This window comes from Scyliorhinus canicula, chromosome 4 (assembly GCF_902713615.1).
Source record: "Scyliorhinus canicula chromosome 4, sScyCan1.1, whole genome shotgun sequence".
Taxonomy (NCBI): Eukaryota; Metazoa; Chordata; class Chondrichthyes; order Carcharhiniformes; family Scyliorhinidae; genus Scyliorhinus; species Scyliorhinus canicula.
This window is the reverse complement of record NC_052149.1, coordinates 153844729-153869827: the sequence shown is the minus strand read 5'-3', so window position 1 is coordinate 153869827 and position 25099 is coordinate 153844729. Positions and strand designations below refer to the sequence as shown.

General features: G+C 44.1%; 1 protein-coding gene across 2 annotated transcripts in view; it reads right to left on the bottom strand.

The window, feature by feature from the left end:
- Window positions 1-422: 422 nt before the first annotated feature.
- Window positions 423-25099, bottom strand: part of LOC119965096 (lysine-specific demethylase 3B-like) — a 152699-nt gene continuing 128022 nt past the window's right edge. The window contains exons 21-27 of one of the 2 annotated variants that reach the window (XM_038795387.1): window positions 24718-24848; window positions 23011-23130; window positions 19635-19658; window positions 12040-12179; window positions 5200-5376; window positions 4604-4738; window positions 423-3716 (exon numbers count right to left, since the gene is read on the bottom strand). In XM_038795387.1, the coding sequence (XP_038651315.1) occupies window positions 3636-3716; window positions 4604-4738; window positions 5200-5376; window positions 12040-12179; window positions 19635-19658; window positions 23011-23130; window positions 24718-24848 (808 nt within the window). In that variant the 3' untranslated portion in view covers window positions 423-3635. The remainder of the gene's footprint in view (window positions 3717-4603; window positions 4739-5199; window positions 5377-12039; window positions 12180-19634; window positions 19659-23010; window positions 23131-24717; window positions 24849-25099) is intronic. The other variant, XM_038795388.1, reaches the window with a different exon arrangement.

Genomic DNA, 25099 nt, shown 5'->3' with positions numbered 1-25099 from the left:
GATCATGGCCACCCACCTAACCTAATGGTTAAGAGATTTGTTTTCATTAAAGAGGGCTTGCTAGGAAATTAAATGCTGAATAAAAAACACTGATCACACCAACAGAAGCAGAAACTATAATATGGTTTAAAAGGTAACAGGACAAATTAAAAATTAACAGATGAACTGATAAATTAGAGCACTGGCAGAGGCAAAATGGCCTTTTATGCTGGATCATTTTATGATTGTTTGCCCATGATAAATTTCCGTCAAGCTACACTCCAAAGTTGCCACTTTTGGATGAGCGGAGATATTAAGAACACGATATACTTCTAACTCATGTTGGATTCACATGAGAATTGACCCGGCTCAATTCCAAGTGGGTCTAAATGTACTGCCCTAAGAATAAGCAAATTTTAAATAAATTGACACTGGAAACAAACTTATTTCTTTAAATTTTAATAAGAATATTGAAACCTAAATCAGCCCTTCACAAAATGCTTGCAGTAAATGAAGACAAAGTATTCTACATTATGTGACAGTATTTTTTTTCTTCATTTTATCCTTTTATTAAAAAGTCACAACAGCATACATATCAACAAAAAAACATTGGATTTACGAATGGTACCATGGTACCTGCCCAAACAAAAAATAAACAGAAACATACTCCTAGAGACAGTTTTGGTTGTAAATACTGAATCTTGGAAGCAGTCTATTTGGAAAAATAAAAACTGGTGGGTACCGCCAAATCTGCCTGAATGCCAATGCTGGAAGTCTGCCAAATGCTTAAAGCTGTCATCATTTGAGGATAATGTCCATATTTTGTATTCATGTTTGCTTCAAGATCCAAAGTTAATCCTTTTTAAAAAATAGAATTGCAGCGACTGACAAAAAGCGCCTCCACACAAATCATTATCGAAAGTATATATAAATGGCCAAAAAAATCTGAATGAAATCTGCTGGAAGGTGCAACAGGCCAGTAAAACTGCTGCCAGTGTGTGTATTATTTAAAATAAAGGTTTATCAGTCCGTACCTTTTTCTCAAGCACTGTTGTAAATAATGCTAAACTTTGCTACACTATTGAGCTTCCCTGTCCCTGGGAATTGTCTTATCCATTAACAGTGTAGAGCTCAGGAGCAAAGGCATCACTTCCAGCAGATTAAGAAAGCTATTTTTAATTGAAATGCACAAGTGGCTGAACAAAAGTGAAAGTTATGTCCCCACAACATCCTGTCAACTTGCCCTGTCATCAGGTTCAAGATTCCTGTTTGGAAGTGAAGAATAATTACCATGTGTAAGTAGCTCTGATTGGAGCCCTGTCATACATAGAAACAAAGTAAGTCAGGGACTGAAAACTGGAATTAACTGCATGGCTGCAAGACCAGACTCAAAATATTTAGGTGTCACCACACCTCACAATCCCAAAATATATTAGGCAATTTCCCAACAGCAATAGATACCTGTAAAAAATTTAAACTATACATGGCGACATGACAAAAACCTGTAAGTAATCTAATTTCACCTAAGGTATGTGGACTGTTCAGGTGATTTGATATATATTTTGCAATACCCACTTTTCTCGTTACGATCAACTCCTTCCTGCAACCTGGCACTCCAACATTACTCAAACCGGCTAAAGTCGCTTTCGCCATTCTATTCAACATACCCCGAGCTGGAACTATTTTCTTCACTGACAACGCAACATGGAAACTATCAACGTTAAAACAAAACTCCCCAGTATAAAAGCACTCATTCACACTCTTGGACCACAGTGGGTATCACAGGCCATACTTAAGAGTTTGCAATCCTGTGTATAATTGTTCATTCACCAAAAAATAGAACTTAATGCCTGGTAAAAGAATTGTCAGCAATGCGTGTGTGTAACAAAAATAATTCCACACAGGTGAATATTATAACAGCCCAAAATATCAATAAATGGCTCATGTTCTTAAATGTTTCTTTGAAAAATATGTTTACAAATGGGAGAATATTTTAAGACTACTTATAGAAATACTAAACATTTGATGACTATCAATTGGACAGGAATCATCAGATCATCACACTTGGTTGTATGTTTTGAACTCCACATCCACACAGCCGTTCCTCAGTTCTCTGAAAGGTATGCATAAAGGAGAGTCCCGATTAGTCACAATCACTTTAAGCTACCCAATATTTGAACATTATGCCCTTAAGACCTCATGGATTAGCATCAGATGTGCAGTGAAGCTCAGATGCAGTGACCAAAATGTTATGACCTAGTTTTGTTCAATAAGATTCAAAATTCACCTTTAGACATCCCTGTGATTCTTACTTTATGGTTCTGATATCAAACAATGAAAGACTTGAGGACTGAAATGATATACCGGGGGGGGCTTGCAAAATGTTTTCAGAATTTTCTTAATGCCTCTAAAATTCAGTTCAACGATATTAGTTTTATAGCACAGTTGACTCCAGCTTAGTATTGAAATTTTGCTTTTTCACTTGAGTGTGGCAAGGCTTGGCACTGATGACACCCAATTCATTTCTTATTGCCTGGTTAAGAATGTAGTGTCTGACTGTTAAACTGTGTAATTCTCTCGACAACCCTAAATTAAATTTCAATATCCAAGCAAGGAACTCAAACCATTTTCCTGTGCTTACAGGGTCAGATTCTCTAGGCTGCTTGATGCATGAATCTAGCAGCCAGAAGCAATGGAGCGTGCTTCAGAAAAATTGTGAGAAAAATGGACATATTCATTTGCCCATGTCAGAAGGAGCATCATTTATAGTTTCCAGCTGAAGGCAGCAGACTGCAGCAAACAGGTCAGAAGATTTTGTTTAAAAGAGATTGCTCCTTTGTATTGCAAAATAACTTCTGTTCTTTTTAAATATAGGAAGTTGGGACACAAAAATTCAACTTGGAAAATGAAATAAAAACAAAATTATTTTAAAACAGTTCCATATTTCTGAAACCTTAATATCCACAGACCTAACCAGAAATCCAATTCCCTCTGCCACCTTGATCTGCGATTGGGGCCTCGAGGGGATGGAAGAAGAATGATTCAGTGATCATTCTAAACTATAACATGTTAACTCGTATCTCTTGACCTGATTCAGCAGTTAGTTTATGATTCCAGTGAGGTCTGGTTGTAACTCAATGGGTAGCCAAGTACCATACAGAAACAGTTCAGAACCTCCGAGTGTCTGGAATGCTGCAAAGGCCTTTAAGTACAATTATAATTAAATAAAATCAGGGACCAGTGGATCGTAGTCACTGTGAGCAAACAAAAAGACTTTCTATCCTTCAAAACTTGCTCCTCACTCTGGGAACGAGTATGTTACAATTGTGGGCTTTGCTACATCTACAAGATCCTCTCTCATTATCCCAGCATATTGTATATGGAAAAATTAAGGGGAAAGGGACTTCAATTTTATTTTAAATATAATCACTAACTCAGTGCGAAACTAACTACAATGTGATACTCTCCCAAATCCTCTGCTCCTACAGCTTGCGGCAGAACATAGCAAAACTGATATATATTCCACTGTGATACTGGACTTTTATTGAACATTTTATCTCCACCCAAAACTGCTTCCTTTTTTAACCGCATGTATTTCTTCATGAGCATATGTTACAGAACAGTTTCTCCGAGTCTGATTTCAATTGCAGGTGCTTCTATGACTTGACCAGTCTAGGTTCTTCAGCCTTCAGTGTTCCAACTGCATCTTTGACAGCATGGTAGATAATGTTCTTCACCTAAGGACAAAAAACTTCATGCTTACCCATAGTTCACATAATTAGCAAGTCAGCATCAACATACAGAATACAAACAGAGGTGCAAGGGAAAGGTAGAAAATAGAACTATTTCCTGTTTAAATTGTGAAGTCACGCAGTATTCTTACAAGTTTTCCCCATGAAAGTATCTTATGTATTCATAGAATCATAGAATTTACAGTGCAGAAGGAGGCCATTTGGCCCGTCGAGTCTGCACCTGCTCTTGGAAGGGCACCCTATTTAAGCCCACACCTCCACTCTATCCCCGTAACTCAGTAACCCCAGCTAAAATTCTTTGGACACTAAGGGCAATTTATCATGGCAAATCCACCTAACCTGCACATTTTTGGACTGTGGGACAAAACTGGAACACCTGGAGGAAACCCATGCACACACGGGGAGAACGTGCAGTCCGCATAGTCAGTGACCCAAGCCGGGAATCCAACCTGGGACCCTGGAGCTGTGAAGCAACTGTGCCAACCACTATGCTATTGTGCTGCACAGTTTGCTACTGATGGTCCCTTTTGCCAATTTAGAAGCTAATCATGTTGGGTCTTGGTTGCTGCTCTGCCTGCAAGCTGATTCTGTAGATTACTGTGGACATGCCCAAATAACATATTATATAACTCTAAATAAAGCCTACAGGAACTGGAATTCACTGTACAACTCACCGGTTCACAGTTTTCTGCCACTCACCTTTAGAATGGCTAAATATGACAGACACTATCAGCAGCTAAGAGCAAATTGGTTTAGGGCCAGGTATTTCCCTCACTGTTGGGGCCTTGAGATGTATTCATTTGCAAGTGGGAATATTCTTCCAATCAGACAATTCCATTATTAATTAGAAGCACTTATTAACAATGGCATACCTGCAATTTGTCTTCATGGTTGGTGTGAGTGTTTGAGAGGTGCCTGAATTCCTGAGTAAGACGGAAGCAGTGTTTGACATGTTCTGGAGAGACAAAGTCTTCGGCTACTTTGATACAGCTGTACAGATTGTGTACCTGGAGCAAAAACAAACAGTCATTACCACAGGTTCCTGGCCTTCCTTATTTCATACATTATAGAAACGAACAGTCGGAACCAGGATAAATAAGCAACAGCTAAATAAAACAACTGAAAATAATTAAAATGTCATTTAAGTCTAATCATTATATCAAATTTTTCCCTCCAACCAGGTTCAGACACACGAATTATTCTTACTGTGAAAATGCCGATGCATTAATTACCATAGACTATTGTCCAGGGAGATATTACAGACAAAATCATATCTGGCAGAAACAAACAGGCATCTGGTGCTTCACATTACTTTGTGTGTCCAATTAATAATTACAGCTTTTCCTCTCTCATTCAACTGTGAAATTATTTTATAAAGTTCATTCTTTCTTAACCTAATCCTCAGTGTAACTGACGCCTTGTGGAATTCCTGATTCTTCCTTAAAATTTGGTAAGCAGCAGTCCTTACTTGGTGAGGTGCTCCTGCTGGGATGAAGACAGCATCCCCCAAGAATTGCACAATGGCCCAGCCTTGCACACCATACTCTTCATACAGTCGTTTCCGTAGAGTCTGATCTAGGTACCAGCTCTGATCATGAATTGGATCATGATCTGGTGGGTTATCTTGACCTTGCTCTTCAGACACCTGAGGGGGAAACAACAACAGCAGTTATAATTGGTACCCATTATAGTAGTAAATTAAATACACCACACAATTCACATCTGCCATTAATCTAAAGGGGCTGAAGTCAACAGCTCTCCTGAGCTAGAAGGCATGTATCTTAGCACGATGGACATTTGGATATCTAGTCAACAAATTTGCCTTGGGAAAGTGCAGGGTGTACAAATTTACCAATATCAGAAAAAAGAACAATTTTGTAGAGTATCTGCATAGCATTAACACTCAACCAGCATTCAAGAAAAGTTTTAAAATGGCTTTTGGGGGACTTCCGGTGGCGGCGATGCCTGAGTGAGCCGCACATTCGGTGGGCTCTCACTCCGGCGGGGCTTAGCAGCTGATTCCCCGCGATAGCGGGACCACGGGGGCGGCAAAAAGGCTGCCGTGAAAGAAGAGGAGAGCGGGCTGCAGCGGATGGAATCGTGGGAGGCCAGCAGGTAGAGGAAGAAAGAGAGAGAGAGAGAGAGACGGAGGCAAGGAGGAAACTGACCTGAAGGGTAAGATGGCGGACCCACGGACCTTCCTTCCTCCAGGACAAGGAAAAAAAGTTTGGAGTTGCTGAAGAGGGACAGCTTGGACCCACTTCAGATGCCCAGAAGGTAAAATTTAAGGAGCTGGGAGAAGGAAGGCGGCAGCGAAGGTGCTGAGGAGCGGGCTGCAGCACATGGAACAGCGGGAGTCCAGAAGGCAGAAGAAGAAGGAGAAAAAGGGACAGAGACAAGGACCTGAAGAAAATTACCTGGGACCTAAGATGGCGGACACATGGACCCCGGACTCAGCAATCCAGCAGGCGCTGGATAACATGATCCAGGAAATGAAGTCCAGTTTTGAAGTGCTGAAGCGGGACAGCTTGGACCCAATCCAGAAAGTGGTGGATCAGCTGAACCAGAGGCTGGACGCCCAGGATGTTAAAGTTAAGGAGCTGGGAGAGGCGGTGGAGGAGCAGGCGGATGCGCAAACGGTTGCAGTGCTAGAAGTTGACGGCCTGAAAGAGCGGCAGAGAAGACTGCTGGACAGAGTGGAGGAGCTGGAGAATAGAGTCCACAGGAACAATCTGAGGATGGTCGGCCTCCCGGAGGGGGCTGAGGGAGCTGATGCTGCAGCGTTTGTAGCAGATCTGCTGAAGCAGCTGATGGGGGCCGAAGCCTTTCCGTGACTGCCGGAGCTGGAGGGGGCACACAGAGTGCAGGCAAGGCAGGGGCGGCCGGGCGGACCCCCCACCCGATGGCGATTAGGTTCCACAGGTTCGTGGACAAGGAGCGGGTGCTGCAGTGGGCAAAGAGCGCCAGGAGCAGCACGTGGAACAACAGTGTTCTCCGCATTTATCAGGACCTAAACCAGGAGGTGGCTCGGCGGCGAGCAGCCTTTAAGATTGTCAAGTTGGTGCTGTTCAAGAAGCACGTGAAGTTTGGTCTGCTGTTCCCAGCTCGGCTATGGGTCACGCACCAGGGTCAACACCACTACTTCTCCGAGCCCGAAGAAGCGATGGATTTTGTGAGGGACCTGGGGCTGGTCCCGAAGGGAGGCCCCAAGGACACAAATTAGGGCCCGAGGATTTCTGTGGGAAGGAACGCCGAATGTGCCTGGACTGCTGCTCAACGGTTTGCTGGGCCAAAGGGGCCAAGCGGAACATTTGGGACTCTTTCCTTTGTTCATGGACATTGGTTTGGGGGGTTAACTCCCTCCCCCCCCCCCCCCCTTTTTTGTTTTTTGTGGTCTCTCTTGTTTCTTATGGGGGGGGGGGGGGGGGGGGGGGGGTTGGGTATATATTTATGTGCCTTTTCTCTTTTTTCTGTGTTTTCTTTCCTGTTTGGGCTGGTTTGTGCTTTTTGTGCAGCTCGGGGAAGACACTGGAGCCGGCTTGCCCCAGTGGGTGGGAGAGGGGGATGGGGCGCCGGGGAGTGGGGAGGAGGACGGGGAAACAATGGGAATGAGACAGGAAGGCGCCGGAGTGTTGAGTCACCGGGCTAGCAGATTGGCTAGTCAAGGGAGTCAGATGGGGGGGGAAGTTACAGCCAGTAGATGGCAGGGGTGGGGATATCGGGGGATGGGGTTAGGGGAGGGGGGGGGTTGTTTTGCTGACGGGAGAGGGACTTGAAATAGGCACTGGAAAGGAGGTTGAGGGTGGAGGCAGCCAAAGGGCGGGCCAGGAATGGCGGGACGCACGGGCCAGGGGCCGGCCCGAGAAAGGCTATGGCTGACTGGCGGGGTGGGTTGTGGGATGTGCCCTCCCGACCAGGCTGATCACCTGGAAAGTCAAGGGACTGAATGGGCCGGTTAAGAGGGCGAGGGTGTTCGCGCACTTGCGGGCCCTGAGGGTGGACGTAATTATGTTGCAGGAGACACATCTGAAAGTGTCGGACCAGACCAGGCTAAGGAAGGGCTGGATTAGCCAGGTCTTCCACTTGGACTTGGACTCGAAGTCCAGAGGGGTGGCAATAATGATCAAGCGCGTGCAATTTGAGGCAGAGGGCATATCCGCAGACAGGGAGGGGCAGATACCTGATGGTACGGGGCAGACTGGAGGGGAGAAGAGTGGTGCTGGTGAATATATATGCCCCGAACTGGGAAGACGTGGACTTCATTAAAAGAGTGCTGGGGAAGATCCCGGACCTGGATTCTCGCAGGCTAATAATGGGAGGGGACTTTAACATAGTCCTTGACCCGACTTTGGATCGGTCGTGTCCCAGAACGGGTAGACTCTCAGCAATGGCAAGGGAGCTGAAAGGGTTTATGGAGCAAATGGGGGCAGTGGACCCCTGGAGAGATAGACAGCCAACAGGAAGGGGCTACTCGTTTTACTCGCACGTCCATAAAGTATATTCCAGGATGGATTTCTTTGTACTAAGCAGGGACTGTATGGGGGAGGTAAAGAACACGGAATACTCAGCAATTACCATTTCAGACCATGCCCCGCATTGGGTGGACCTGCAGTTCGGGGGAGCGAGCTATCAACGCCCGCAATGGAGGCTAGATGTGGGACTGCTGTCGGAGGAGGGGATCTGCGAGAGGCTTCGGAAATGTATAAAAAATTACCTACAGGTGAATGACACGGGGGAGGTCTCAGCGGCGACCCTGTGGAAGGCGCTAAAGGCAGTAGTGTGGGGGAGCTGATTTCAATTGGGGCCCACAGAGCCAAGGCAGACCGGGCAGAGATGGATAGATTGGTCAGGGAAATGGGTCGGATAGATGAAGAGCACGCGGAGTCCCCGGGGGAGGTTTTACTCAGGGAGAGGCAGAGACTACAGGTGGAACTGGGGGCACTATCCACGAGCAGGGCCGTGGAACAGCTTAGGAAGGCGAGAGGAGTGGTGTACGAGCATGGGGAAAAGGTTAGCAGACTGTTAGCGCAGCAACTCAGGAGGAGGGAGGCGGCCAGGGAAATAGGTACAGTGAGGGACGAGGGGGGTCGCAAAGTGGAGGACCCGGCAGAATTGAATAGGGTATTCCGGGACTTCTATCGTAAGCTGTATACTTCGGAGCCGCCGGAAGAACCGGAGGGGATGAAAAGGTTTCTGGACGGGTTAACATTCCCAACAGTTGGTGGGGGGCGAGTGGAAGAGCTGGGGGCCCCGATTAGAGTAGAGGAGGTATTGAAGGGCCTTAAGGCTATGCAGTCGGGGAAGTCCCCGGGGCCGGATGGATACCCAGTAGAGTTTTATAGGAAGTTCTCTGAGCTGGTGGGCCCGGTCTTGGCGAGGGTTTTCAATGAGGCAAGGGACAGAGGGACCCTGCCGCCGACAATGTCACAAGCCACCAGATCTCTGATATTGAAGCGGGGTAAAGACCCAGAGGCGTGCGGGTCGTACAGGCCAATCTCCCTGATTAATGTAGACGCCAAGCTCCTGGCAAAGGTACTGGCGGGTAGAATGGAGGACTGTGTACCGGAGGTGATTGGGGAGGATCAAACGGGGTTCGTGAAAGGTAGGCAGCTGGCGGCCAATCTGAGGAGATTACTCAATGTGATAATGATGCCCCCGGCGGGTAGGGAGGTGGAGGTAGTGGTGGCAATGGACGCCGAGAAGGCCTTTGACCGGGTGGAGTGGGACTATCTATGGGAGGTGCTCGGACGGTTTGGGTTCGGGGAGGGATTGGTGGATTGGATCAAATTATTATATCAGGCCCCGAGGGCCAGCGTCAGGACCAACAGAGAAGTGTCGGAGTACTTTAGGTTGTACCGAGGGACCAGACAGGGCTGCCCGCTCTCCCCGCTGCTGTTTGTGCTGGCCATAGAGCCGCTGGCGATTGCGCTGAGAGCCGCAGAGGGTTGGAAGGGGATGGTGAGGGATGGGGTTGAACACAGGGTTTCTCTTTATGCAGACGACCTGCTCCTGTACGTGTCGGACCCAGTGGCCGGGATGGGAACTATACTGGGAATGCTGAGGAAGTTCGGCCAGTTCTCAGGATACAATTAAATACGGTCAAGTGTGAAATGTTTGTGGTCCAGGCAAGGGGCCAGGAGAACAGATTGAGAGGGCTACTATTTAGGCTGGTTGAGGAAAATTTCCGGTATTTGGGAATCCAGGTGGCACTAGACTGGGGCAGGCTGCATAAGTTAAATTTGGCCAGGGTGGTGGAGCAAATGAAGGGAGAGTTTCGGAGATGGGATGCACTCCCGCTGTCGCTGGCAGGGAGGGTGCAGACTGTAAAGATGACAATCTTCCCTCGATTTTTGTTTATTTTTCAGTGCCTCCCGATCTTTATCCCACAGTCCTTCTTCAAAAGAGTTAACGGGCTGATCATGAGCTTTGTCTGGGCGGGAAAATCCCCGCGGGTGAAGAAGGCGATGTTGGAGAGGAACCGCAGCGAGGGAGGGCTGGCTTTGCCGAGTCTGATCAATTATTACTGGGCGGCCAACATCGCTATGATAAGGAAGTGGATGGTGGGTACGGGGTCTATTTGGGAGCGGGTGGAGGCGGCTTCGTGCAGGGGCTCCAGCTTGGAAGCCCTGGTCACGGCTCCTCTACCGCTGCCGCCGGCCAAGTACACCACCAGCCCGGTAGTGGTGGCGACCCTGCGGATATGGGGCCAGTGGAGGAGGCATGTGGGGGGAGATGGGGGCGTCTGTCTGGGCGCCAATCTGCGACAACCATCGGTTTGCCCCCGGCAGTATGGATGGGGGGTTCAGAGTATGGCGGCGAGCAGGGGCGGGAAGGGTGGGTGATATGTTTCTGGAAGGGAGCTTCGCGTGTTTGAGGAGCGTGGAGGAGAAATTTAGGTTGGTAAGGGGAAATGATTTTAGATACCTACAGTTGCGGGACTTTGTTCGTAGACAGGTCCCATCTTTCCCACGCCTCCCGCCAATGGGGATCCTCGACAGAATAGTCTCTAGGAGGGAAGAAGGAGAGGGCAGAGTCTCGGGTATATATAAGGTGCTCATGAGGGAGGAAGGGTCCCAGACAGAGGAACTGAAACTTAAATGGGAGGAGGAGCTAGGCAGGGAAATGGAGGATGGGCTGTGGGCAGAGGCCCTGAGTAGGGTAAATTCGACCGCGACATGTGCTAGGCTCGGGCTGATCCAATTTAAGGTCGTTCACCGGGCCCATATGACGGTGGCTCGGATGAGCAAATTTTTCGGGATAGAGGACAAATGCGCTAGGTGCGCGGGAGGACCAGCGAACCATGTTCACATGTTTTGGGCATGCCCTAAGCTGAGGGGGTACTGGGAGGGATTTGCGGGCATCATGTCCCAGGTGCTAAAAACAAGGGTGGTGATGAGTCCAGGGGTGGCAATTTTTGGGGTTTCGGAAGACCCGGGCGTCCAGGGGGAGAAAGAGGCCGATGTTTTGGCCTTTGCTTCCCTGATAGCCCGGCGACGAATATTATTGGCGTGGAGGGACTCAAAGCCCCCGAAGACTGAGTGGTGGCTTGCGGACATGTCGAGTTTCCTGGGGATGGAAAAAATTAAGTTCGCCTTGAGGGAATCTGTGCAGGGGTTCACCCGGAGGTGGCAACCATTTATTGACTTCTTTGCGGGAGAGTGAGCGTCAGCGGGGGGGGGGGGGGGGGAAGAGTAGAGGAGGGAAAATATGGCGGGTAGTACCGGTGGGAGGGGAGCGGGCTTGTGCAATATGTTACGATGGAAGTATTGAAAGTACGTGGATGTTTGCACATTTTTGCCTTTTTTGCTTCCTTTCTGATGATGTCTGTAACTGTTTATAAAGCCAAAAATTACCTCAATAAAATTGTTTATTTAAAAAAAAATGGCTTTTGCGTAGCAGTAGGTGAAAGAGGAAAATCTTTTTCTTAAGGGAATCCAAACTTTTACAATTTCCATCTATTAGCTTGATGCAGATACAGTACTGTGTTGAATAATAATGCAGCTCCAAACCTCCAAGTTCTACACCAAAGCTGAAGCGTATACCATTGGGGAGTTGCACTGCAGCAATTCACCAATGCTCTTTCGACATGGAAATATTTTGCCATTCCTTCATTGTCATTGAGTAAAAGTCCTGGAACTCCCTACCTAACAGCACTGTGGCTGCAACTACAGCACCAAGACAGTAGTAGTTCAAGAAGCAATTCACCACCACCTACTCAAACGCCAAAAGTGATGGCCCCATGAATGAATTATGAAAACATAATATTTTGGCAAGGGACATTCACATTGAAGTTCAATGTGAAGCTCACCTTTCTGAGCAGCTCTCTGATCTTCTCAGCATCTTTTGCTGCATAGATGTGCCAGAGTGCACCGGCCTTCTCTTTGCTTTTGTGAATTCTTTTTTTCGTCACCTCATCCACATCACCTTCCTCGATCGTCCTCATAACTTCTGATCATATACAACACAACAAATGCATGATACTTTAATACATATGATGCCTTTAACAGCAAATAACATTGCAAGGCACTTCAGAGGCAAATTAGAAATAAATGAATGTTAACAAAAACAAGATATTTGGGAGTTTGACCAAAAGACCTGTCAAAAGTGGGTGTTAAGGAGAGTCAAGAAGGAGAAAGAAGGAAATAATGAGAGGACTGTAGAATTTGGGGCCTAGGTAGCTGAAGATACAGAGATACAGCCACCAATAGTGAGACTAGAAGAGATTGCCGAGATGGGGAGTTGTGATATCATGAAAAGGTTTAAACACAGTGATGTGAATTTAAATTGGTAGTGTGAGGGGGCCGGCATTCAATATAGTCAATAAGGGCTGATGCAATGGGAAATGTTTCCTTTAATTTACTTATTCTAAGTACAGAGGCGATTTAAATGCATGGCCTGTGTGTGGACTTTCAGGTTCCTGGGCAGCCACGTAGCTTGGAGGGAATGTTAGTGATGGTCACCAGGACATACTATAAGGTAGAATAGAGGCAGCTGAATCTTCAACAAGTTCAAGGTGGAGGTTGGGAAGCGGGCAAGGAGAGCATCAGAGTGGTCAACCAATAGGTAACAAAAGCATGGAAAAGAGTTACAACAGATATGTTGAGAGAGGGTAATGTTGCAGAGATAGTAACAGTGAATCTTTATGAGGGAGATAATAGGGTTGGAAGCTTAGCTTCTTGTTGAATAAATTACAATGCAGTAAAATTATCGATTCAGCCCAAGACGGTGTCCAGGCATGAGGATATGTATAGAGTATAAGAATTGGCAAGTCATGTTGCAGCTGTATAGAACCTTAGTTAGGCCACACTTGGAGTATCGTGTTCAATTCTGGTCGACATATTACCAGAAGGATGTGGAGGCTTTAGAGAGGGTGCAGAAGAGATTTACCAGGATGTTGCCTAGCATGGAGAGCATTAGCTATGAGGAGCGGTTGAATAAACTCGGTTTGTTCTCACTGGAATGATGGAGGTTGAGGGGCGACCTGATAGGTCTACAAAATTATGAGTGGCATAGACAGAGTGGATCGTCAGAGGCTTTTCTCCAGGGTAGAGCGGTCAATTACTAGGGGGCATAGGTTTAAGGTGCGAGGGGCAAGGTTTAGAGTAGATGTACGAGGCAAGTTTTTTTTACACAGAGGGTAGTGAGTGCCTGGAACTTGCTGCCGGAGGAGGTGGTGGAAGCAGGGACTATAGTGACATTTAAGGGGCATCTTGACAAATACATGAATAGGATGGGAACCTGAATTGTAGCTCCAGTATACAGGAGGTTGAGAGTAGTGAGGTCATGAGTAAGGTTTCAAAGTTGCAGGAGTGTACCGGCAGGCAGGAATGTGGTTTAAAGTGTGTCTACTTCAATGCCAGGAGCATCCGGAATAAGGTGGGTGAACTTGCGGCATGGGTTCGTACCTGGGACTTCGATGCTGTGGCCATTTCGGAGACATGGATAGAGTAGGGACAGGGATGGTTGTTGCAGGTGCCAGGGTTTAGATATTTCAGTAAGCTCAGGGAAGGTGGTAAAAGAGGGGGAGGGGTGGCATTGTTAGTCAAGGACAGTATTACGGTGGCAGAAAGGACGTTTGATGAGGACTCGTCTACTGAGGTAGTATGGGCTGAGGTTGGAAACAGGAAAGGAGAGGTCACCCGGTTAGGGATTTTCTATAGGCCTCCGAAAAGTTCCAGAGACGTAGAGGAAAGGATTGCAAAGATGATTCTGGATAGGAGCGAACTTACCAGGGTAGTTGTTATGGGGGACTTTAACTTTCCAAATATTGACTGGAAACGCTATAGTTCGAGTACTTTAGATGGGTTCCTTTTTGTCCAATGTGTGCAGGAGGGTTTTGTGACACAGTATGTAGATAGGCCAACGTGAGGCGAGGATTTGGTACTGGGTAATGAACCAGGACAGGTGTTAGATTTGGAGGTAGGTGAGCACTTTGGTGATAGTGACCACAATTCGATTACGTTTACTTTAGTGATGGAAAGGGATAGGTATATACCGCAGGGCAAGAGTTATATCTGGGGGGAAAAGGCAATTATGATGTAATGAGGCAAGACTTAGGATGCATCGGACGGGGAGGGAAACTGCAGAGGATGGGCACAATTGAAATGTGGAGCTTGTTCAAGGAACAGCTACTGCGTGTCCTTGATAAGTATGTACCTGTCAGGCAGGCAGGAAGTGGTCAAGCGAGGGAACTGTGGTTTACTAAAGTAGTTGAAACACTTGTCAAGAGGAAGAAGGAGGCTTATGTCAAGATGAGACGTGAAGGTTCAGTTAGGGTGCTCGAGAGTTACAAGTTAGCTAGGAAGGACCTAAAGAGAGAGCTAAGAAGAGCCAGGAGAGGACATGAGAAGTCTTTGGCAGGTAGGGTCAAGGATAACCCTAAAGCTTTGGATAGATATGTCAGGAATAAAAGAATGACTAGAGTAAGAGTAGGGCCAGTCAAGGACAGTAGTGGGAAGTTGTGCGTGGAGTCCGAGGCGATAGGAGAGGTGCTAAATGAATATTTTTCGTCAGTATTCACACAGGAAAAAGACAATGTTGTCGAGGAGAATACTGAGATACAGGCTCCTAGGCTAGAAGGGCTTGAGGTTCATAAGGAGGTGTCAGCAATTCTGGAAAGTGTGAAAATAGATAAGTCCCCTGGGCCGGATGGGATTTATCCTAGGATTCTCTGGGAAGCTAGGGAGGAGATTGCTGAGCCTTTGGCTTTGATCTTTAAGTCATCTTTGTCGACAGGAATAGTGCCAGAAGACTGGAGGATAGCAAATGTTGTCCCCTTGTTCAAGAAGGGGAGTAGAGACAACCCTGGTAACTATAAACCAGAGAGCCTTACTTCTGTTGTGGGCAAAGTCTTTGAAAGGTTCATAAGAGATAGGATGTAAAATCATCTGGAAAGGAATAATTTGATTAGAGATAGTCAACACAGTTTTGTGAAGGGTAGGTCGTGCCTCACAAACCTCATTGAGTTCTTCGAGAAGGTGACCAAACAGGTGGATGAGGGTAAAGCAGTTGATGTGGTGTATATAGATTTCAGTAAAGCGTTTGATAAGGTTCCCCACAGTAGGCTATTGCAGAAAATACAGAGGCATGGGATTCAGGGTGATTTAACAGTTTGGATCAGAAATTGGCTAGCTGGAAGAATGATGTGGAGATGCCAGCGTTGGACTGGGGTGAGCACAGTAACAAGTCCAACAGGTTTGATTCAAACACGAGCTTTCGGATCACTTCACCTGAGGAAGGAGCTGCGCTCCGAAAGCTCGTGTTTGAAACAAACCTGTTGGACTTTAACCTGGTGTCGTAAGACTTCTTACGAGCTGGAAGAAGACAAAGGGTGGTGGTTGATGGGAAATGTTCAGATTGGAGTCCAGTTACTAGTGGTGTACCACAAGGATCTGTTTTGGAGCCACTGCTGTTTGTCATTTTTATGAATGACCTGGAGGAAGGCATAGAAGGATGGGTGAGTAAATTTGCAGATGACACTAAAGTCGGTGGAGTTGTGGACAGTGCGGAAGTATGTTACAAGTTACAGAGGGACATAGATAAGCTGCAGAGCTGGGCTGAGAGGTGGTAAATGGAGTTTAATGCAGAAAAGTGTGAGGTGATTCATTTTGGAAGGAATAACAGGAAGACAGAGGACTGGGCTAATGGTAAGATTCTTGGTAGTGTGGATGAGCAGAGAAATGGGGCTGGTTTAGCTCACTCAGCTAAATCGCAGGCTTTTACAGCAGACCAAGCAGGCCAGCAGCACGGTTCGATTCCCGTACCAGCCTCCCCGGACAGGCGCCGGAATGTGGCGACTAGGGGCTTTTCACAGTAACTTCATTGAAGCCTACTCGTGACAATAAGCAATTTTCATTTCATTTTCATTTCAAATGTCGGTGTCCATGTACATAGATTCCTGAAAGTTGCCACCCAGGTTGAGAGGGTTGTTAAGAAGGCATCTGGTGTGTTAGCTTTTATTGGTAGAGGGATTGAGTTTCGGAGCCATGAGGTCATGTTGCAGCTGTACAAAACTCTGGTGCGGCCGCATTTGGAGTATTGCGTGCAATTCTGGTTGCCACATTATAGGAAGGATGTGGAAGCATTGGAAAGGGTGCAGAGGAGATTTACCAGACTGTTGCCTGGTATGGAGGGAAGATCTTATGAGGGAAGGCTGAGGGACTTGAGGCTGTTTTCGTTAGAGAAGGTTAAGAGGTGACTTAATTGAGGTATAGAAAATGATCAGAGGATTAGATAGGGTGGACAGTGAGAGCCTTTCTCCTCAAATGGTAATGTCCAGCACGAGGGGACATAGCTGTAAATTGAGGGGAGAGAGATATACGACAGGTCAGAGGTAGGTTCTTTACTCAGAGAGTAGTAAGGGCGTGGAATGCCCGCAACAGTAGTGGATTCGCCAACATTAAGGGCATTCAAATGGTCATTGGATAGACATATGGATGATAAGGGAATAGTGTAGATGGGCTTCAGAGTGGTTTCACAGGTCGGCGCAACATCGAGGGCCGAAGGGCCTGTACTGCGCTGTGATGTTCTATGCTCTATGTTCTTGAGGGATACGGACCTAGGAAATGTAGATGATGATTGTAGTTTAGTTGGGCAGCATGGACGGCACGGGCTTGGAGGGCCGAAGGGCCTGTTCCTGTGCTGTACTTTTTTTTGTTCTTTGGATGGAACTGGGGGAAGGACATGGAGTGTGCTTTGGGAGCTAAAGATGATCTCACAACAATCCTTTCAATGTTTATCTGCATGAAAGGTCATAAATGGAGGGGTTAAGACAGGAATGGTGAGGTACAGATAGCTGTCGTTGTCATGCCATGCACGTCAAAGTATGTGGATGATACCGACATGCCACAACATGTATACAGCAATGGGGAGGGTGGTGAGATTAGATCTTTAGGTAATTCCAAGTGCAAGAAAATAAATAATTGACAGTGATGTTCTGACTACAGCTGCAACCAGAGGATCTGTGAGGGCAGCTGGAGGATGATGTAGGTCAACCATTTTAAAGACTGGAGAAACATCAAGGAAGGATAATGCTCATTGGTCACAGGGTTCTGTGATTTGAAAGGAAACTGCACGAAAGATGAACATTGATTGCTTAGGGAGACAACATAGTCAAAGACTTCAGGACGGAAAGGGAGATTTTAAATAAGGAGTTAAGTTGCAAGGGCAGAGGGATTTAGGATGAGTTATTTGGGGCAATGATAATAAATTGAAGCTTTAAAAGGGATGGAAATTGCAGTTGAAAAGAGAGCAACCAATTACAGTGTCACCTAACATGTGAGCCAGGAAGGCAAGTTGAATGCTTTGCAATTTATTGGGATTGGGTGGAGGAAGCAGAGATGACAGATGGCAAAAAGTGGGATGAGAGAAACCAGAGAAGGTTGTAGAATCTATGTTAGGGAAAGGAGGAACCTTAAGATGTTAGGTTGGTTGGGAAGCTGGAACAGCAGAGAGAGGAACAGATGGATTCAATCATAGTGACAATGAAGGTCATTAGCTTCTCACTTTCTTGGAGGCAAGGGTGAAGGGGAGAGGAGTTTAAGTATTAGTATTGTAGAAAAGAAGTTTGGGTTATCTTTACTTGCCAAGATAATCTTGGATATGGGATGTTTCAGCTGGGAAAAGGCCCAATAGTGCCCGAAGTCCACGTCTGTGTCAGGCACACAAGTCTGCACTGCTTGGACTTGAAGAGTGCAGATAAGAACCATTTCTGGGAACAATTAGGGTGGGAGACAGTAAAAAATTGCTGAGGTCAAGAACAAGAAGTGGTCAGAAATAGCCTAATCTATATGATCAGAATTTAGAGAGTCGAAGATCCATATGGGATACCTTCAGTGAGGTGGCCTTTAATAGATGGAAAGTTTATATGGAGTGAGGTTTTGGGAGAACAGAATGTCAATGAATTCAGGATTGGGGGCAAAGGGAGATGAAACGTAGAATAAAGAGGACGAGGCATTAACCAGTGCAAGGCTGAGGCAAGAAAGGAGGGAAGAAACGTTTTTATGGGGTAGAGATCAAGAAATGATTTAGTTCTAACAACCCTACCACCACAGCCTTTGTGCGAGGAAAAATAGTGGAAAATAGTCAAGAAAGACGCTTCAATAAGGGGCATGGTGTCACCACTACCTATGACTAACATTTTAGCCAAAGCCAAGACGCTAATACATTCATTCACAATAGGGCTGAGGATGGCAAGGCCCATGCTTGAAAGTGAACCAATACTGTGGACAGACCAGCTGCCCCATCACTGATACAATTTTATCCAATATATTTTGTCCAATATTAGACAATTAGTAACTTTAACCGAGAATTTTGTGGGATATTTGGCAAAGAAACAGACTTAATCATTTGCAGCATATGTTGGCTATATTGACATGATAAAATGCAGCTGTTGCTACTGAGCTACATTGAACAGCAACCGTAGATAGATCACAGATTGGATCCTGGACATAATAAACTGAATATTCTAAAATACCCAGTTGTCAATTAAAATATGAGCTTTAACTGCAGCAACAAGCTAAAATGCTGTTAAACTGACATACTAAAAACTAAATATTACAAATGGTTCAGCAATACAAGATACAAACTTAAAGGTGAAAGTTGGTTTTATATCTGATCCCCAGTATTTATTACAATTGATCCAGAATCACCATTATTGTTCTATATAGTTTTGTGCACTCAGCATAGCGCCAAAGCTCCACACAACTGGTAAATTGTTTATGTAGAAGAAAAAAACATGAATTAGTGTCAGGAAGAATTATTGATTATAAACAGCGACTAAAGTCTTTATCTGTATCAGTCATTTATCTGAGATACATTATAAAAAGAACCTAGGACTTTGCTTTATTTGGTAACTACTAGTTTGTTCGACCAAGTAAATACTAGCCTTGAATTCACAATCCAGTCCGCCCACGTTTTTGAGTCAATCGGATTAATGGAAAAAGCAGATGTTAAAGCTTTTGCGAGATATGAGGCAACGAGATTAGCCATGATTAATATTAAGCACAGATATAAAGTGTGCTTTATGTTATTCAGAAGTTAAATGTGAGTCAGAACCATGTTTGTACCAACATAAGGATGCAAAGATTTTACCCAAGATGCAAATTTAAGTCTCTCTGAATTGAAAGCGCAATCAGAGAGTTGCAAAGGGAACAAGTAGACAGTGAATGACCTGTCACATGTTTCTAGCACAAGAAAATTTCAACCCAAACATAAAACTATTTTCTGATGTGAATGCAGAGATTGTTATATTAGTTTCAGAGCCATCCACAGTAATAAAGGTATTTGCAATCTACTTCAGAAATGTGCCACCACCACCTGGTCTTATGAATAATGGAAAAATAAATAAAGAGAAGCTACTGCAATGGACTACATGCCTCAAAAACAGAATGAAAATGCACAGACCTGCTACTCCGCTGTTGTCTGTATCTGTGAAGGAGAAAATTCATCATGTAACTAAAACAATTAATTAAATGATCTGGAATGACCCCCAACCCCACAAAAAAATTAAAGCTCTAGAGTTAATTCACTTGACGGAAGATCATTTCAGTCTGGATTTTAGGGGCCTTAGAAAATACTGCCAATCCATGCCCTTCCAATGGCATTATTCTACAGACACCAGTTGGTATCCTGCGAAGTAGTGATTATTCTTGCATTAACCTTGTGGGGAGTGTCAGTGAGCTACTTAGCCACACCCACGAGCTTATATGACTGATCAGAAATTAACCATTGCCCAATACAAAATCTGCAATTTGAATATTCTATTCCCTCAGATGAAATGCAATACAAAAACAGAAAACTGATCAAAATCCCACAAAGCTTATCCTCCTCCTAGCTCACAATGATAGATTAAAACAAACAGAAAATTCTACAACCACGTCTATCAGGGCCTCTGATTTACTATACAATTTAAATTGTTTATTATTTGGGAATCTACAATCTTTATTGGTATTTTGAGCATTGAATGCGCCAATGCCATCCATTTTACAGTAAAAAGCGCAAGTCAGAGGCCCTGAACACAATGAAAATGATGAGAAAAATAGGACTTCTTCCAAAGTACCACATCACTGCACAATGAAATTGCCACAATATCGTCCAACTGGCAGAACTAATAATAAGTACTATCAACAGATTTTCATATTCTGGATTAGTGCAGGTATAGGTTTCAATTTTTACCGAAGACAACCTTGAAGTTGCAGTGAGGTGGCATTGGAGAATATGCTTCTGATGAGGGGCGGTGGCACAATTAAGTATTGGTCTCAAACAAATGCAATGCATTTTATAACCTTCAACACAACATGGAAAAGGATACGGTGCCTAGCTGTATCCCAAATATTCCAGGATTTAAAATAGTAAATGCCTCAAATGCTCAGCTTCGGTAGTGACACTAACACCATCACTCCATTGACTTTCAAAAGGTGCTTGATATTTGTACTCTGGAAAAGTTTCTGGAACAGATTCATTGCCATGATATTAGGCAACTTGATCTTCAATTTTGTGATCAAAATTCAGCATTCCAAACATGTCAAATTATCTTGTTTACTTCCAACTAATTAATCTAATTTCACAGCTACAAACAACAAATGGTAATCTCTGTGTTCTGGGCTTAAGCCGCATTAAAAAAAACTGACCAAGACCTGCACTCACGTTTGGAGAGATTAGGACAAATTAACAAGTAGGTTTTAGGGACCAGCAAATGCGAGTGAGGATGGAAAGTTTAGGGAGGGAATTCTGAAGCTTAGGGTCCAGGAAACTGTAGGCATGGGTGCCAATAAAAATTGGGATGGGTAAAAAGGTTAGAATTACAGGAATACAGATTTCTAGGAGGGTTGTGGGACTGGAGGGTACAGAGTTAGGGAGGGAGGACGCAAGGAAGGGATTTGAAAACAAGATTGAGAATTTTAAAATGAAGGTGTTGCTGGAGACCGAAAGTCAATATTAATCTTCAAATACAGGGGTGATGGGTAAATGGGACTTGGTGAGGTACGAGTCCTGGCGTGTTCAGAGCCTAACATAACACCAAGGTTTCAAACAGTCTGGTTCAGCCTCAAACCGTTGTCAGGGAGAGGAATGGTTGTTTGACTACACAGTGGCCTGGAGTCTACAGTCAGTGGCAAAACTGGGAATAAGCCTTCCTGACCTCTCTGGTGAGAATTTCAGCTCTCTTGTCATGCAGTGATACTCCCAACTGATTGCAGCGTTCTTTATTGGGCATTAACAGTGTGGAGCTAGAATGACTTCAGCAGGCTATCCAAAAGGCTAAACACATTAAAGGATTTTCTGACCCCCAAAACAGGAAACTAAAAGCACAAAATAAAATCACTTTTCATTTTTTTTAACATAACACATTTTTTCACAGGCTCAGTTTTGCTGCTCATCAAAAGTTATAAATACATCAACAGCATACTATAGACAGAGAAAAGTGATCACACAATTAATGGATTAGATCAAAGCTAAACAGGCCTGCTACATTCAGTCAAGAGTGGCAGTGAACAATTAAACAAGTAACCAGTGGAGAAGACTCCGCAAATATCCTCATCCTCAATGATGGCAGAGCCCAGCAAATCAATATAAAAAGCTGGAGCATTTGCAATCTTCAGCCAGAAGTGACAAGTGGATGATGCTTCTCAACCTCCTCCTGATATCCCAGCATCACAGATAAGTTTTATGTTAATCCGATTCACTCCACACTTGAGTTTGCTGCCAACGCTCCTATCCACCTCTTGAAAAATTCAACCCAAAGAGATTAATTTAGAGATGCTGAGGCTGGAGAAAACAGTACTTGGCTATATGGTGTCTGAGAGGCACATTGGTGGTTTGTTCCAATAGCTCTTTTATCTATTAACTTTTACGAAATAAAAGTCAACATGATGGAAAATTTGACAAACACAGATGCCTTTAAGATAGTCTTTAATTAAATACCAGGAACACAAGTCAGAAATGAGCAATTAGAAATTTCTGACTTGAAGTTTTTTTAAATTAAGGCAAGGAATATTGGTTATACACTAACTTCTCTAGTCTAGAATGTTTGAAACAAGTCATTTCTGAATTTCAGTATTTTCTGAGTTACGGAATGACCTTAGCATGCCTAACCACAGTTCTGTAAATAGGGAGACATTGGAAATATTACCTGAAACATAAAGGAGTAATATAAAGTGTTTCACTAATCTCAAATACCATATACCTTCTGTTTCCACTTCCAAAATTATGCCATGAGTTGCTTGGGTCCAGAGATCGAGTGTACAGAACAATAGATTCTTGAACTTGAGAGAATTCCACAGTGCACTTGTGGAATAAGTTGCCAGAGAAGGCCACTGAAGAGAATAGTATTAACAACTCCAAGAAATAACTAAATAGCACCTAAGAGATATGGTGAGAAAGATGGCAGATGACCCTTGAACCAACAAATTTTGCAGTCATGCAATTTGATTCCAAGCTGGTATTGGAAAACAGTGTATTAATGCTTTAAATCCACTATGATTTGTCCTTCTTTCACTTTCATGATACCCACTTTTCATCCTTCTTGCTTTCAAACACAGGATACTTCACATGTGTCATGGAGTTATACCATGCATAAGTGAATACCGCAGTTTTCAAGTACTATTTTTTATTTTATACACAAATAAAGGAGCTCAACTTCATCACTAGATCCACGATTTACAATTAATTCTAAAGGACAACAGGTTCAGTATGCCGTCAGAAAATACTGCATAGTGTAAGGCACTATTTTACATGTGTAATGTTACCTACCACTGACAACAAAACTGTTAAACGTACTTACCTTCTTCATGGTTGTTCTCTCCTAATGGTATACCAACATAAACCATCACATTAACCGCGTCAGACACATCCAGATGGAGGTTTGTCGTTCCAACTTTTCTATCTTCTGTTGTTATTAGTCCTAATGAAGAAAGGCAGTGCGTTTAATTATTTCAATTCAATTCTTGTGCCACATACAATTAACAAGGTCAGATAGGCAGTAAATATTATTTGAAATGAGTAAAATGTCCGTCAAAAGTTCAACTTAAAATTACTTTTCAAACCAAGGTAACAAATAGTCGAAGTAATTTACTAAAAATGTGGAAGCTTTGAGGGAAGGAAATCCTGAAAAAAATGTTGAATAAGTAGAAAAATCTCTGTTTGAATCCCAGTCCATTCCCTTTTCGCCAAACTAACAAAGTACCCCAGTTAAAATATTCGGAGGAGACAAGATGGCTGTGGAAGCGAAACATACCACATCTATAAAACCAACTGGTACTAAACAGTTCTCCATCAACTTTTAATAGTGGGGCAGCGCGGTGGGTTAGCCCTACTGCCTCATGGCACCAAGGTCCCAGGTTCGATCCTGGCTCTGGGTCACTGTCCGTGTGGAGTTTGCACATTCTTCCCGTGTTTGCGTGGGTTTTGCCCCCACAACCCATAGATGTGCAAGGTAGGTGGATTGAACACGCTAAATTGCCCTTAATTGGAAAAGAAATTACCAAAAAAAACAACTTTTAATAGAGATTTCAGGTAGATGCTTCCATATTAAATTTAGGGCAACATTACCTAAAAAGCTTATTTTTAGAAGAAGCTTCTGCAGCTCTGCACCATAACAGAATGAAAAGATAAGATGTTCATCAAACAACATATAAATCTCAATTAAGCAGCTTCATTCCACTGACTGGGAAGAAAGGAGTCTATAGTTTAGCACACTGGGCTAAATCGCTGGCTTTTAAAGCAGACCAAGGCAGGCCAGCAGCACGGTTCAATTCCTGTACCAGCCTCCCCGAACAGGCGCCGGAATGTGGCGACTAGGGGCTTTTCACAGTAACTTCATTGAAGCCTACTCATGACAATAAGCGATTTTCATTTCATTTTTCATATAGTACTTTGGATGGTATGTATTTTTCTATATCATCCCATGTTGGGTTTCCAGTCACAATTGAAATCCTCCACCAATAAGTTTCACAAGACAGGAACATACAAGATGCGGCTTACTGTATCAGAGACAATGGGAGTGCAAGTTCTGGCATGTTGGATTTTCTTAGCTTACCCGTCCTTCTTAGACAATATTTTGTGTCCATCATTTACATCTGAGTGAATCACTGCCTGCTAGATTCCTGGGAACAGCAGAAACTTCTCTTCCAAGGTTGAAAAATTAATTAAGACATGCACAAAACACGAGGCTATATTCATAACATAATACCCATGAGTTAAATATTACAATTTAGTAGAATGCATTAGGCAATATACCGTGCAAGTAGTTTCTGTCTGGATTCAATGTTTATGCAATCAAAAGATTTTGCTCGGATCAGCAATTTTACATGGTAGAAATGGAAGAATTCTGTTGATACACTGAAATTCCAGGCACCGATCAGAATCTGTAGTCCTTTACAAGGATGCACACACAAAAATTTAAACTAAGTTTGTGGAAGGCCAGGAATTAAAATGTTGACAGACCTGTGGTAAACTGAAGGAAATGATTAATACAATTCATAATGCTCACCATAGGCATTGTACATCTTTGGTCCTAAGTCAGGTCGCACAAAATAGTTTGGGAGCCTTGAAGCCAGGTTTAACCTTCCATCTCTTTTTGTGTATTCAGGTAGAGGGAGGTTATTCATCAAATCATCAAACCTGCAAAACAAGATTTTTAAAATTTATTTGTTCATGGGACATGGGCGTCGCTGGCTGTTCCAGCATTTATTGCCCATTAGGGGGCAGTTAAGAGTCAGTCACATCATTAGACTATTAATTCCAGATTTTTTTTTTTATTGAATTCAAATTTCACCATCTGCAGTGGCGGGATTCGAACCCGGGTCCCCAGAGCATTATTACCCCGGGTTTCTAGTTTACTAGTCCAGTGACAATACCACTGCCTCTCCCTA